This window comes from Diplotaxodon limnothrissa, linkage group LG6 (genome assembly GCF_057381915.1).
Source record: "Diplotaxodon limnothrissa isolate DT_005_m linkage group LG6, D_limnothrissa_male_GT1.1, whole genome shotgun sequence".
Taxonomy (NCBI): domain Eukaryota; kingdom Metazoa; phylum Chordata; class Actinopteri; order Cichliformes; family Cichlidae; genus Diplotaxodon; species Diplotaxodon limnothrissa.
The window spans coordinates 31,691,776-31,705,620 of NC_140601.1; the positions used below are offsets into that span (position 1 = coordinate 31,691,776).

Consider the following 13,845-nt stretch of genomic DNA (forward strand, 5'->3'; position numbering starts at 1 on the left):
ATGTGATATTTGCATCTTGCAGATGACAAGGTCCAGGAAGGTGACTATATTGTAGCATTGCAGCACCCGGTCACGACGAACATCCAGCACTCTATTAAAATCTATGGGCTGATGCTGGATGCGTTGATTTCCTTCAACAAGAAGACTCTCATCCTCTTTCCCAACATTGATGCCGGTTAGCTCCACCTGTGCTTACTGTTTTTAAAGTCCTCTTTTCAATAAGGTTTGGACACTCAAACAAAAGTTGAGAAAAATAACATAAGCATTTCTCCTATAAACAGGAAGTAAGGAGATGGTACGTGTTATGCGAAGAAAGGGGATTGAGCAACACCCAAACTTCCGAGCAGTGAAGCACATTCCTTTTGAGCAGTTCATCCAGCTTGTGTCACATGCTGGCTGCATGATTGGAAACAGCAGCTGCGGGGTACGAGAGGCTGGGGCCTTTGGCACACCTGTCATTAACCTGGGAACAAGACAAACAGGCAGAGAAACAGGTAGGTGTAACAAGAATGTCAATTGCCCTGAGCTTATCTCATACAAAGCTTCACAGGAGCTAAACAAAGGCGCAACGTTTTCTTCTTCTTCTTTTTTTTTTAAGTCACGCAATATCAAGAGGAAAAGGTGAAAACAAGTTACAGCGGGAATGATTATCCCATCATGAACTTTCTCATACTATTCCCATAATATCCGCTATCAATCCCATCTCCAGGAGACAAACACCCAGCACTATTAGTAGACAGTCAGGTCATCATAGTCCAAAAGACTCCACTGAGACTCATGTTTTATTTATTTTTTTAGTATATGTTAATGATTGAGTAATATAATGTCAGTATGTGTGGTATAGCTGGAAAGAATCATTTACTGGGACATGAATTAATTGTCCTTGAACATTTAAAGGATTGAGGCTGCTGGAAGACAAAATAGTACAAAAACATCAAGGTTATTTTCCTCAACCTGCCAAGCTGTATTGTTCTGCTAAATCTGTCTCAGGTTGTTTTTCTTATTAACTTGAGGACATTTTTTTTTCTCCCAGGTGAAAATGTTTTACATGTCAGAGATGCCGACACTCACAATAAAATCTACCATGCTCTGGAGCTGCAGTTTGGAAAGAGATACCCCTGGTATGGCCAGTGTACAATCTTCATTTGTCCCCTGGGTGTTTGACCAAATTTTTAACTGTGTATTTTCATTTGCCAAGCCTTCTTTCAATGAAGGAACTGCTGTATATTTTCAGTAACTTTACTTACAGTGCCAGTTAAAGTCCTGTTGAACAGGATTTCAAAAATATGTTGGAAATTACAGTCTGTCATTATCAGTTTGTCACATTCAAGTTGTGTGACCTGTTTTTCCTCTGCCAGCCAGTACTTACTTTTTGCATATCTATCAAATGAGTCAGTTGATGAATTGTCTTTGTTAAAGCCCTTTAAGATATTAGAAGTAGCAGGAAATGGCAAGATGTATATTAGGGCTGCCACGATTAGTCGACTAGTCACGATTACGTCGACTATCAAAATCGTCGACGACTAATTTAATAGTCGACGCGTCGTTTGAAGCTTTGTAAGATCCCAAAAGACGCAGGAATAAGTAGTAGGATTTAAGAGTGTAATAACGGACTGAAACAGAAGATGGCAGCACTGCATGTACAAGGATGCCAGCTGCCGTTAAACCCCGAAGAAGAAGAAGCTGTGTCCCAGAATTCATAGCGCAGCCCAGCTCAGTTTCCAACAATGGCGGCAGCTAGTTAGTTTTAATATTACTCTTATTATTCTTTCTGGGTCACAAAATAAACGTTTAACATATTTTCAGGCGAGAATGTAGCTGTGTAAACCTCAAATATCTGCTCAGTTTATCAGGACACCACATATTTTCAAAAGCGCTCTGACGTTTTCAGAGACGTCTGTTACCCACTAGCTCGATAGCGAGCCGGGGGCAAGGCTCACTAGAGCCGTGAGAACACCGGACTCCTGGCAAATCGTTTTCAAACCCACCGCTGTCTTTCGCTACTCAGGTTAAACATGATATATAAGTCACTTAGATAACTTAACAATGTTATTGTTTGGCTTTTTTTTTAGTATTTTATTTGTTCCTGAGTAAATCGGTTTGGCTGAGATTAAAGTTATAGTTTTTACACAGCTAAATAAACATCAAGCAGACAGCTGATTATCAGAAGTGTGAGATGCTCCAGAATTTACTCCGGTGTCCTGTTATATTTTAGATAGCAAGGAGTTTATTAAACTTCACCGAAACAATCTGCAAATTTCATTAAAATTTAATAAACTATCATCTTGTCTTTATTTTTAGTTAGCACAGACCTTAAACACTTAAAGCTGTAAGCTAATGATAGTTATATTAGAGCAGATGCTGCTGGTGCAATAAGCTGTACGTTTTACGTCCAATGGATGATGATCTGATTAGTCGACTAATCGCAAAAATAATCGGTGACTAGTCGACTATCCAAATAATCGTTTGTGGCAGCCCTAATGTATATCCTATGGTATGTTTAACATAACACGTTTTGTACAGAATCAGGTCAGGCTCATTAACCAACAATAGACATGCAGGTGAATGTTATATACGTCTGTGATTATTGTGTGCAGTCTTAGAAAGAAGAAAACTGTGTTACTTTACCAAACTGTTCGTCTATAAGGCAGATTTTATCCAAATTATTTTTAAAAAAGGGGTTATGGCAGAGTCACTGTCTGTGACATAATTTAAAAAAAAGGTTTGAGAATCAGGAGAAGGTAATAATGTAACAATGGGTTGCACTGAACTGTATTTGGAGTCAAAACAAAATTTTAAAAAATGTTTATATTAGCAAATATGCAAATATGCAAACACGCAAATATGTTTGTTTGTTTGTTTGTTTAAATCAGTTCTAAGATTTATGGTGATGGCAACGCAGTGCCTCGTATTCTCAAGTTTCTCCGTTCTATTGACCTGGACGAGCCTCTCCAAAAGACCTTCTGCTTCCCTCCTGTGAAAGATCCGATTTCCCAGGACATTGATCATATCCTAGAGACACAAAGTGCTTTGGCCGTCGACCTGGGAGGGACCAACCTCAGAGTGGCCATTGTCTGCATGAGGGTAGGCTGGATGAACACTAAACTTTAAATGTTTTTTTAAATGTTTCTTCATTTTCACTTTCAAAAGCTTTTGTCTGTTCTGCTGTTTTGTATTTTAAACTTTTCCAGGGCACCATAGTGAAGAAATACAGCCAGCCCAATCCAAAGACTTTCGAGGCCAGAATGGAACTCATATTAAAGATGTGCAATGATGCCATGCGGGATGCTGTGGGCCTTAACTGTAGAATACTTGGTGTCGGTATGAAAACACACTAATACTAAAACACATTTACACATAGGAAAAAAACCCAGCACAACAATTTCAGATTTATTTCTGCTCTTTAGGAGTGTCCACTGGTGGGCGTGTAAACCCCCAAGATGGTGTGGTCCTTCACTCCACAAAGCTGATTCAGGAGTGGTCTTCTGTGGACCTAAGAACGCCCATATCAGATGCTTTACACCTACCCGTCTGGGTTGACAATGATGGCAACTGTGCTGCACTGGCAGAGAGGAAGTTTGGTCACGGCAAAGGAGTGGAGAACTTTGTCACAGTCATCACAGGAACAGGTGAGAAGTTTTTGTTTTTTAAAGTTTTTCAGATGAGGATCTTCATCTATTTGCTTGATAACTAGTGGTGCAGATGAACGTGCTTGAGCCACGCTATGATATCCCGTTCGCGTCCACTTTAGTGGCAAGATCGTTCCAAGCATGTATGAGCAGGAAAAGATTTAAGTTGTGGCTGAACTGTCCCAGGCATCTTCTGTTGCCCTAACTACTACAAATGGGTGGACCTCCAGGGCAACGGAAAGCAACGTTGACAGCTCATTATATCACAGCGGAGTGCGATATAATGAGTGGTATGGTGTATTATTGTAGGGTCTACCTTGCAATATAAAGCGCCTTGAGCTGACTGTTGCTGTGATTTGGCGCTTTATAAATAAAATTGAATTGAATTGAGTGGTAGATACAAAGCCCTATACTGCCCTATATTGTACCATAATTTTTTTTTAAATATTTGTGTGGAATGAGTCTTGAGGTGAATGTTTTTAACAGGCAAAAAATACTTCAATAAGTAAATGTTAAATTTTTGTCTTTTTTCTTTTTTTGCTAATCCGAAAATTGATCCGATCCGTGACTTTAAACCGTGATCCGATCCGAACCATGAGATTTTTGATCCGTTGCACCACTAATGATAACTGTGAGACCTGTATGAATTCAAACAAACTGCGATGATGATTTTTACAGCTGAAATAATATTTACTGCCTTATTCTTTTTGTAAATTACATCGTCTGGTTATTTAAGTCTCAGGAAGTAAAAAATATTTTGACTCTGTGTGCAGGTATTGGAGGAGGAATTATCCATCACAATGAGTTGGTCCATGGTAGTACCTTCTGTGCTGCTGAGCTGGGTCACATCATGGTTTCCCTGGAAGGCCCAGAGTGTATGTGTGGCAGCCGTGGCTGTATAGAGGCCTATGCATCTGGGATGGCCCTTCAGAGAGAGGCCAAAAAACTGCATGATGGTGAGAGATTTTTTTTGTTTTTTTTGTTTTTTTGAATAGTGGATATTGGCTATGCGCTTACCAACACTTGGCTTTAGAAACCTTTGAAAATGTAAAAATTGAAATCTCTCCACAAAAACATAAACACAAAATAAATCTTTATCCAGCAGATAATCTTTTACAAGTTTTCTTACGATACCAGAGCAACAGAAAGTGCAACTAAATTTTACACCATCAACTTTTTTTTTTATAATAGAGCATTGGCAGGATCGCCTCTAACGAAATGAAAATACTTTGTCAGTGTCGTCAGGAGCAGGGTTCATATCCATGTTGCTTGTATGCTGCTGTCATGATGACAGACTATCCAAGAGTAGGGATGGGTATCGTTTAGGTTTTATCCGATACCGGTGCTAAATCGGTACTTTTGAAACGGTGCCGGTGCTCAAACGGTGCTCAAACCGGTGCTTAAAGAATGGAGAACAGAAAATTGGTCCAAAAACCTCTCATGTTTAGCTGGTTTTTTGTAGAAAGATAACAATGTTAGCCTTTTCTGCAGCTATGGGGCATATATGGTATCACTCTTGGCTGGAAGCAGTGCTTAAACAATGGAAAAAACACAAACTTTGTCCAAAAACCTCTCATGTTTAGCTGTTTTCCACTTTTTCTTTGGTCATTTTAGCCTTTTTGGCCAGGGTGAAGGGAGTATCTGCCATCAAACAAGAAGACAGCCGCATGTAGCTATGATGATGTTTGCTAATTCACCTTACATGCATTAATATAATAACGTGGTTAGCCTACTCAACGTAAATTACACACGAACAACATTAAGCTACTCACGCAGAGAAGAACGGCTGCTGCTGCCATCATCATCCGTCATCATTTCTGCTACACTGGCAGGGCTAGGGGCCAGGACTCTCCTCTTCGGGTTTTTGGGGGATGTTGCTAAATCCGGGTCCAATAACAGGCAACCCACCCGCAGTAGATGTGCTCGGTGTGAGGTCTCGCAGCAAGCTATCAAATACTGTGCATTTCTCGGCTTTTAAAAAAAAAAAACGCTATACGTCGCCAGGTGTTTCATCGGATTCGAGGTGTTACCTCCTTTGACAGTATCACCTTAAAGCACTAGTTGCAGGTTGATGAGTTTGCATCTTTTGCTGTGAAGTACAGCCAGACTTTGACCGCTTCGCTTTGGGCATTTTTAATCTGTAGCTCTGCTCTAAAAGAACGTACGTACCTGGCCCCGCCTACTATCCTCGCAAAGGTAAAATGATTGGCTAGAAGTGTATCACAGCTGAGGAAAAAAAAGCACCGAAATAAAGCACCGAAATGTGCGCTGCTTTTCTGTCTGGTTACTACCGTTTATGTCAGAACCGGTGCCATCATGGCACCGGACACCGGTACCCATCCCTACCCAAGAGTGTGAATGTATTGACACTAAGTGGTAGCAGCAGCAATCAGCATTATAGTGCAATAGTACTGAAACAGCATAAGTTCAATGTAAGCACAGAAGTAGCCTAAGTAGTGTTTACCCAGGAAATTTTAAGCAGATGCTAACACATGGCTCCTTCTTTGAGTGATAGAGATTTAACCTGCATTGATAGATGGAGTGGTCAACCTTTTATCCCCAATCATGTTTCTGACCTGTTGCCAGTTAATATTAGTATAATTAGTTCCCAACTTTTGAGATGCGTTGCTGGCATCAAATTCAAAATGAGCAAATATTTTTCATTAAATAGTAAAGTGACTCTGTTAAAATGTTTGATACGATTTTATATCTTCTGTTTTGAGTAAAATGTGGGTTTATGGGTTTGGGAAAGTGTTGTATTCTGTTTTTATTTACATTTTACACAGAAGGCCGGGGTGGGTTTTTTTGTTTGTTTGTTTGTTTGTTTTTAAATTGGGGCATGTATTTTCTTGATGGGGTAGAGAAAATTGTACCTCAACTCTTATGGTTTTATGTTGTATTCTATAATCTTTTTAAACAAATATATATTTATTGAGTTTTTGTTTAGCAACTCAGTCATCCATCACATGATAATCTGGTAAACAGTGAGATTGGTATTATTTAGATAAAACTGTATCCTGCAATGCTAGTTCCTGTTTCTTAAGCTGTAAAGTCAGTTTAAATCCAGCACAGGAATGAACGACGTCAGGAAGTAATTAAGCATAACCCTTCTTGTTGTATGTCTCAAGTGGCTTCATTCCATTTATCATTATCCATGTTCATTATCCATGTGTTTTTTGTTTGTTTGTGTGTTTGTTTTTTACAGAGGATCTGTTGAAGGTGGAGGGGATGGATATGAAACTCTCAGAGCCAATCACTGCTGCACATCTTATCAGTGCAGCCAAAATGGGAAACTCCAAAGCCGACGCTGTTCTGACCAAGGGTTAGTTCACAAAGGACACAGAGAAAATAGTAGAGAATAGTAGGTTCACCTAGCTTGAAAATGGGGTTGACAATATTTCTACCTCAGCAGTGGTCTAAATTAGAGATGGCACGATACCACTTTTTTATGTCTGATACCGATATCATAAATTTGGATATCTGCCGATACCGATATGAATCCGATATAGTGTTTTTTAATCAATAAAACTCTTTTTTTTAAATATCTTGCTGCATTTTGTATAAGTTCATACTCAAGTTTAAATAAACAACAACACTAAAGCTATTCTGTTATACCTGTATGTAAAAAATACACTGCACCCAAAATATTTCATAGTTCAGTAATACTGATCAATCTAATAAACTTAAACCTACTCAATCCTTACTATTCTGGTATTTTAAAGAGTACTTAGCAGAAATATTAAGCAACCTAACTAACAGGGTTGCAAACTCCCAGCGAAAAAAAAATAGGGAACCACCCCCCACCCTCCACCTCATGATTCTTAATCGACGTAATCAACTTTAATTTGATGCAGGTTGGAAAAAAATGCACATAAATAAATTATTTTTCAAGAATAATTAAATAGATTCAACATCTTCCTTCAACAGAATTGCAGACTGCACAGATGGTATCTTCCCAAAGGAAAAAGCACTATAGCTTACTAGGTTATATTAGACTTAACAGTTACTATATACAGTAATGGACTTCTTACATCAGATTAAAACTTTGGGTGTAAGATTCAGATAATTATTTATTAAAAGCTAGACATTTTAAATGAGAATAAGAAAGAAAAGTATGTCTTTGTGCCCCCTTTTCCCTGTGAATGCCATATAGAGATTGACAGACCACGTGATTTTCGCGCATTGCATGCCGGGAACTCGTGGCAAAACAATCCAAGTACCGCATCAAATGCAAGCATTTGCAGCACTGCAAAACGTTCATTTTCCGGTTCCAATAAATTCTTGCTTTTTCTTTGCCCCCCCAAAAAAGGAATGTACAAAACGAAGGAGAACAATGCCGGTCCGTACAAATACAGACTCGACGAAAAGACAAAGAAAAGATACGAGGAAAAAATCAAAGGAGTGAAAGGGTCAGACCCTTACGAGCACACAGAGTGGACAAAAGACGTTAGCGTGCTGCCCAACTTTCACCACGCTCAGATTTATAATTATACGCTTCTTGGAGTGAGTGCACACACTCATGAAGTTTAGTAACTTCAGGTCACTGCAACAAGCCCAGGTACAGTTTACTGACGGATGGGTACAGGACCTTGAAATGCACCGTGTAGAACGAAAGATCATCGTACGTATCATAAGTTTACCAGTCTCACAAATCGTCTTCATAAATACACATTCGTTAACCGTTTATTAATAGGACCTTTGAGCTCAACGGTAATTAATTAGTAGTGGAAATAATTTCTGGTACCCATCACAGAAATGTAGCAGTGACAATAATACTGTATGCTGTAATCGTACTGGGCAATTAGTGATACAAAAAACCTGTTTTATCCTGTGAATAAAAGTATATGTTTTTGTCAATGTACCATAATAACAGAAGCGAAACGCAATATTGTGTCAGGACAATTCACTGTTTATGCACAATAAACAAAGGAGCATAGCGCGACAATTTCTGTTCAGCGCCAGACTTGCTTGTAACCTATATCACCAATTATGTTAAGAAAAATGACGCATTAACTACAACAGAAGACTGACCTTTGTGGGAATGCTTGGAGCAGACTAACATGTGAGCTGGAGTGTTCTGGGACGTTATATTTTGTCTTTGAATGGCTGCAATCCAGGCCATCCATCGCCTCTTTGTTACTTCGGAAACATGGCTTGAACAATTTCTCTTCAACGACATAATCCGATAACAACCGATCTCTTTACCCGTCGGCTTCCCGTGGCTGTCATGCGACCGGCTATTGCAGTTAATAATACAACAGCTTCTTGCCATTTTTGTGTTTCATTTTATCGCTGTATAACTGATTTCAATTGAAAGCCTGCGTGCGCTAGTACCTCTTGCCACGAGTTCCCAGAATTCTTTGCGGTTTTACCCCTGAATGACGTCACATTTTCAATCTCTATCGGCCCCCCTGGCTAAACTTTGCTAGATCCGCCCCTGCACAGTTACCAGCCGTCAGCTACGTAGAAAAAGATCCTGGTCTAGAAAGTAATATTAAATAAATTCTAACAGCAGCTTATCAAGCTTAAACGTGCTGCTGTTGTTCAGCCACTGGTTTCCTCTTTCTGGTGCAAAGTGGGCCAAAAACAAAGAAGAGAGACGGACTCGCGACAGAAAAGCCGATCAGCTGATCATTAAGCAGTTTCATGATTGAAGTAGCAACAGGAGAGGGAGAGAGAAGAGGCAGTTGCTCCATATATCAGTTGTTAAGCTTAACATGGGAATGCTTTACAAACATTCAGAGATGAACTTACACACTTGCTTTGCTTCTCTCTGGGATCACAGATGAAATGCTGGTTGAGGCTACAAATACACACAGCCGCTCTATCATGTGAGCACACTGCTCCGACGTGCTACGGTTATGGGCCGAGTTACGCCATGTCGCCAAGTTTTGTGAGGTGTTTTTTTTTATATTTAATGGATCGGATTACATTTTTTTATTTCTCTCCGATATCCGATCCAGTAATTTACGTCCGTATCGGACCGATACGTAATATTGGATCGGTCCATCTCTAGTCTAAATCTGATTTATTTTCACATGTACACAACAGCCTGAATTTAACTTAAGAGTCAATACTATAAATAAATTACTCGTGGACATATTACTGGGCATCTTACATTTACAGTAGGCATTATTTGAGTAGGAGTTTTTCTGTGGGGTTAACACAGCCGTGTGTTACCGTTTATAACACACCCCTTTTGTTATATGAAAGAAATCTCAAAACCTGGCATACACGTGGAAACAGATGGAAATAGGCAGCCTGTTATTTAGATTATGTGGTAATGTTTTAAAAGATATATTTAAAAAAAGATAAAATATAACTTCCTTATGTGTTCTTACCCTTTTTAGCCGCCACTGCACTGGGTGTGGGCATCATCAACATCCTCCACATAGTCAACCCTTCACAGGTGATTCTGTCTGGAGTCTTGGCCTCTTACTACCAGGCGCCAGTGCAGCATGTCATCTCGCAGAGAGCGCTCTTCTCTGTCCAAAACATCAAGGTTGTAACATCAGACTTGGAAGAACCAGCTTTACTTGGAGCAGCCAGCATGGTGTTAGACTATGCAACCAGAAGAATATATTAAAGAACAAAATCATTAAAACCTGCAAGGCAGTTTTGTCCCTGTGGTCTAACAAACATACAAGTACAGTTATTATTTTCCAAAGTTGAAGTCTGTTAGTCGGATTAAAATCCGGAAACACATGTGAAGTGGGAGTGGGTCTAGTGCATGGGCCAGAAATCCTAATTCTCTTTTGTACAGTGCCTATAGTATCGAGGTTGAATTAATCTCCAAAACTTATCTGTACAAGCTAGAACCTTCCTTCTGTGCTTGTGGTGTGGATGGATGGAATAGTCTATTTATAGAAACCTTGTGACCAAATTATAGCTGAATCTTGCTTCTGTTGCTTTCTTTCTATTGTAACTTTAGTTTTCTATCAATTTTGTGCGGATGTTGCATTTCCAATTGTATGGAACATACACAATTTACATTTTTAGTTTTTTTTGTGTGTGTTGTTGTTGTTGTTGTTGTTCTTCTTTTTTATGAATGAAATAATCTAAAATGGTATTAAGTAACTTTAAATATACACCAATCTGTCACAACATTAAAACTACAACTCACTTACATGAAGAATACCCAACAATGTGGTAGTAGTCCCCAACAGCAGCACCAGCCTTGCCTTACTATAAAGATTCAACCCACAAGACCTTTGCCCCATTTAGAGGACAAGTGGGACATGCAGAGTACTAGGCAGGTGGTTTTAATGTTGTCGGTGTTTGGTGTATAATAAACATGATTAAAACTGCTTTGGATCTATGGATGCTATAGTATGATAAGAGGTTGGGGGGGTTGTTTGTTTGTTTGTTTTGTTTAAGTTTTTCCCAGGCTTGTTATGAAGATGTTATTCTTCTGAAGATGTACAACATGGTTTTTATGTACACCTTTATACTGCATTGCACAATACATGCTATTTGTAAGTTTTAAATACATTTCTGTGGACGTTTGTTTAATATTCATCGAGAAAATAAGTTTTAGACAATTGTAAGAAAAAGACTGAAGTTAATTAAGTATTTATTATTCAACTTTTTAGTTAGTGTCCAAAGAAAAATTGAAACTGCATAGCAGTTCAAACATTTTTTCTTTGCATCTTTGAAATGTTACAGTGAGTATACATCTAAGGTGTCATTTGACCAGATTAAAATATTTACTGTTTAGAAGGCAAAACACCTATTTAATCAATTTTTTCTTTCTTTTTTTTTTTTTTAATTAATTTTCAAATTTTGATGTCTTCAGTTTTGTTTTAAAACTTATAAATGTTTAATTTATGCATTAAACATGCATTGAGGTCTTTATGAGGTTTTCACCTGAAATGCTTTTCCAGTGGACCTGAAGGAATTCCTACAAATGTTGAGCACTCGATAGTGGCTCCTCTCCTGTTGACCAGATCAGTTTTAATATTAACGAACAAACACTGAACACTTTACGCCGATTCATCTGCTTTTTAAGGCAAATATCTAATCACGTCACAAAGCTCAGAACTTCTTAAACTTGTTTCATGAACACGCCAGTGTAGTCAAAAAAAACCTCCAAAGTCACCAGATCTCAATCCAACGCAGCACCTTTGGGATGTGGTGGAAGGGGAAGACTGGCTTCATGGATGTCTAGCTGACAAATCTGCAGCAACTGCGTGTGGCTATCAACATGGACCAAGATGTTTATTTTATCTTGTTGAATCTGTGCTAGCAACAGTTAAGCCAGTTTTGAATCTAAAAGGCTGTTGATATTTGTGTAATAAAGAACTTTTAATTACCACCGTTTGCAAGTTTCACTGCCGAGAATATGAGGCTGTTTTTTTTACACCTTTGTTCTTTTTGCTCATTGATGAAATCAATGACTGAAAAAGCAAGAATTAATAAGTCAAAAAAAGCCAATGGTGATAACTTCTAACAAGTTAGGTCCAATGACAAATATAAAGATGAATTGCACTAAAAATGTATGCAAAATTCTGCCAGGCAGTTGTTGAAAGAAAGTGCATCTTGTAGTAGAGTGTAAGTCTATGAAAAAAAATCAAGCTATCAATTTTCATCTCATTTATGATCCCTTTCAAAGCCACCAGGGCCCGTATCCCTAAAGATTCTGAGAATCCTCTCAGAGAGCTCCTAACTTAACCTAAAAATTCCTTGCCAGGAGTTTTAGCTTAGAAGTGATTCCAGAACATTTTCAGTGAACTCTGAGCAAGGAATGGATGGAAAATCCTATCTTAGTGAGGAGGTGTGGTTGACCCCGTTGCTAGGTATGAGTCATCATTTCAAAAGCCGTGATTGGTTGATCCTACAAGTTTGATGGAAATGAGCTTTTGGTGATAATGAGCAAAGGATGTACCCTCAAATCAATAAACATAATTATACACTCTAATCTTATGCTGACTGTAATTGTAAATAATATTTCACATTCAAGAAAATATCTGGAAAATGAATAGTAAGCTGTAGGGGTTATAGCCTAACATTAGAATCTAAAATATGTGAAAACTTAAACTCATTACACCCTGTTCAAATAATGATTTGTGTCTTATTTGCTCATATTAATATCCTAGCTGACATATTTTGTACTTTCACTCCCATATGGACCCTGTTGAAAACAAGATGGCCTATCTCAAGGGGCTGTCCTTAATGAAGTAGAAATCACAACGTTACAAGTCCAGTGTGGTCTTAACGAGGGTAACACAACGTACTTGGTGGTTGCAGCTTTTCTAGCGGCCTCTTCATGGTTCCCATTCGCCTGTGGGATCCCCAAGTACTTGTAACTGTCCTCTATGTCTGCAATGTTGCCTTCTGGTAGTTCAATCCCCTCAGTTCTGACTACCTTCCCTCTCTTTGTTACCATCCGACTACACTTCTCCAGTCCGAACGACATTCCAATGTCATTGCTGTATAGCCTGGTAGTGTGGATCAGTGAATCGATGTCTCGTTCACTCTTGGCATACAGCTTGATGTCATCCATGTACAGGAGGTGGCTGACAACTGCTCCGTTCCGTAGTCGGTATCCGTAGCCAGTCTTGTTAATGATCTCACTGAGGGGGTTCAGGCCTATGCAGAACAGCGGTGGGGACAGAGCATCTCCTTGGTAGATCCCGCACTTGATGGTGACTTGTGCTATGGGCTTGGAGTTGGCCTCTAGTGTTGTACGCCACATCCCCATTGAGTTCCTGATGAAGGCTCTTAGGGTCCCATTGATCTTGTACAATTCTAGGCATTCCAGTATCCAGCTGTGGGGCATTGAGTCATAGGCCTTCTTGTAATCAATCCAGGCAGTGCACAGGTTGGTCAGTCTGACAGGTTGGTCAGTCTGGTCTTGCAGTCTCGGCTGATTGTTCTGTCTACCAGTAGCTGGTGTTTTGCGCCTCTGGTATTCTTGCCAATTCCTTTCTGTGTCCCGCTCATGTATTGACCCATGTGCCTGTTCATCTTAGCCGATATGATGCCTGACAGGAGCTTCCATGTAGTACTGAGGCAGGTTATTGGTCGGTAGTTGGAGGGGACCGGTCCCTTCTTGGGGTCCTTGGGGATCAGGACCATCCGGCCTTCAGTTAGCCATTCCGGGTGTCTCTCGTTAACTAGCAGCTGGTTCATTTGTGCTGCCAGACGCTCGTGGAGTGCAGTCAGCTTCTTCAGCCAGTAGGCGTGAACCATGTCGGGCCCTGGTGCTGTCCAACTC

At 39.5% G+C, this 13,845-nt stretch overlaps 1 protein-coding gene across 11 annotated transcripts in view; it reads left to right on the plus strand.

Annotated features, from left to right (window-relative positions):
- The window catches only part of gne (glucosamine (UDP-N-acetyl)-2-epimerase/N-acetylmannosamine kinase), a 29,390-nt gene extending 18,206 nt beyond the window's left edge, over positions 1-11,184 (plus strand). For all 11 annotated transcript variants that reach the window (XM_085355007.1, XM_085355008.1, XM_085355011.1 and 8 more), the window contains 9 exons: positions 23-175; positions 282-494; positions 1,034-1,121; positions 2,874-3,084; positions 3,192-3,321; positions 3,408-3,629; positions 4,403-4,585; positions 6,835-6,951; positions 9,980-11,184. In XM_085355007.1, the coding sequence (XP_085211133.1) occupies positions 23-175; positions 282-494; positions 1,034-1,121; positions 2,874-3,084; positions 3,192-3,321; positions 3,408-3,629; positions 4,403-4,585; positions 6,835-6,951; positions 9,980-10,215 (1,553 nt within the window). In that variant the 3' untranslated portion in view covers positions 10,216-11,184. The remainder of the gene's footprint in view (positions 1-22; positions 176-281; positions 495-1,033; positions 1,122-2,873; positions 3,085-3,191; positions 3,322-3,407; positions 3,630-4,402; positions 4,586-6,834; positions 6,952-9,979) is intronic.
- The last annotated feature ends 2,661 nt before the right edge of the window (positions 11,185-13,845 follow it).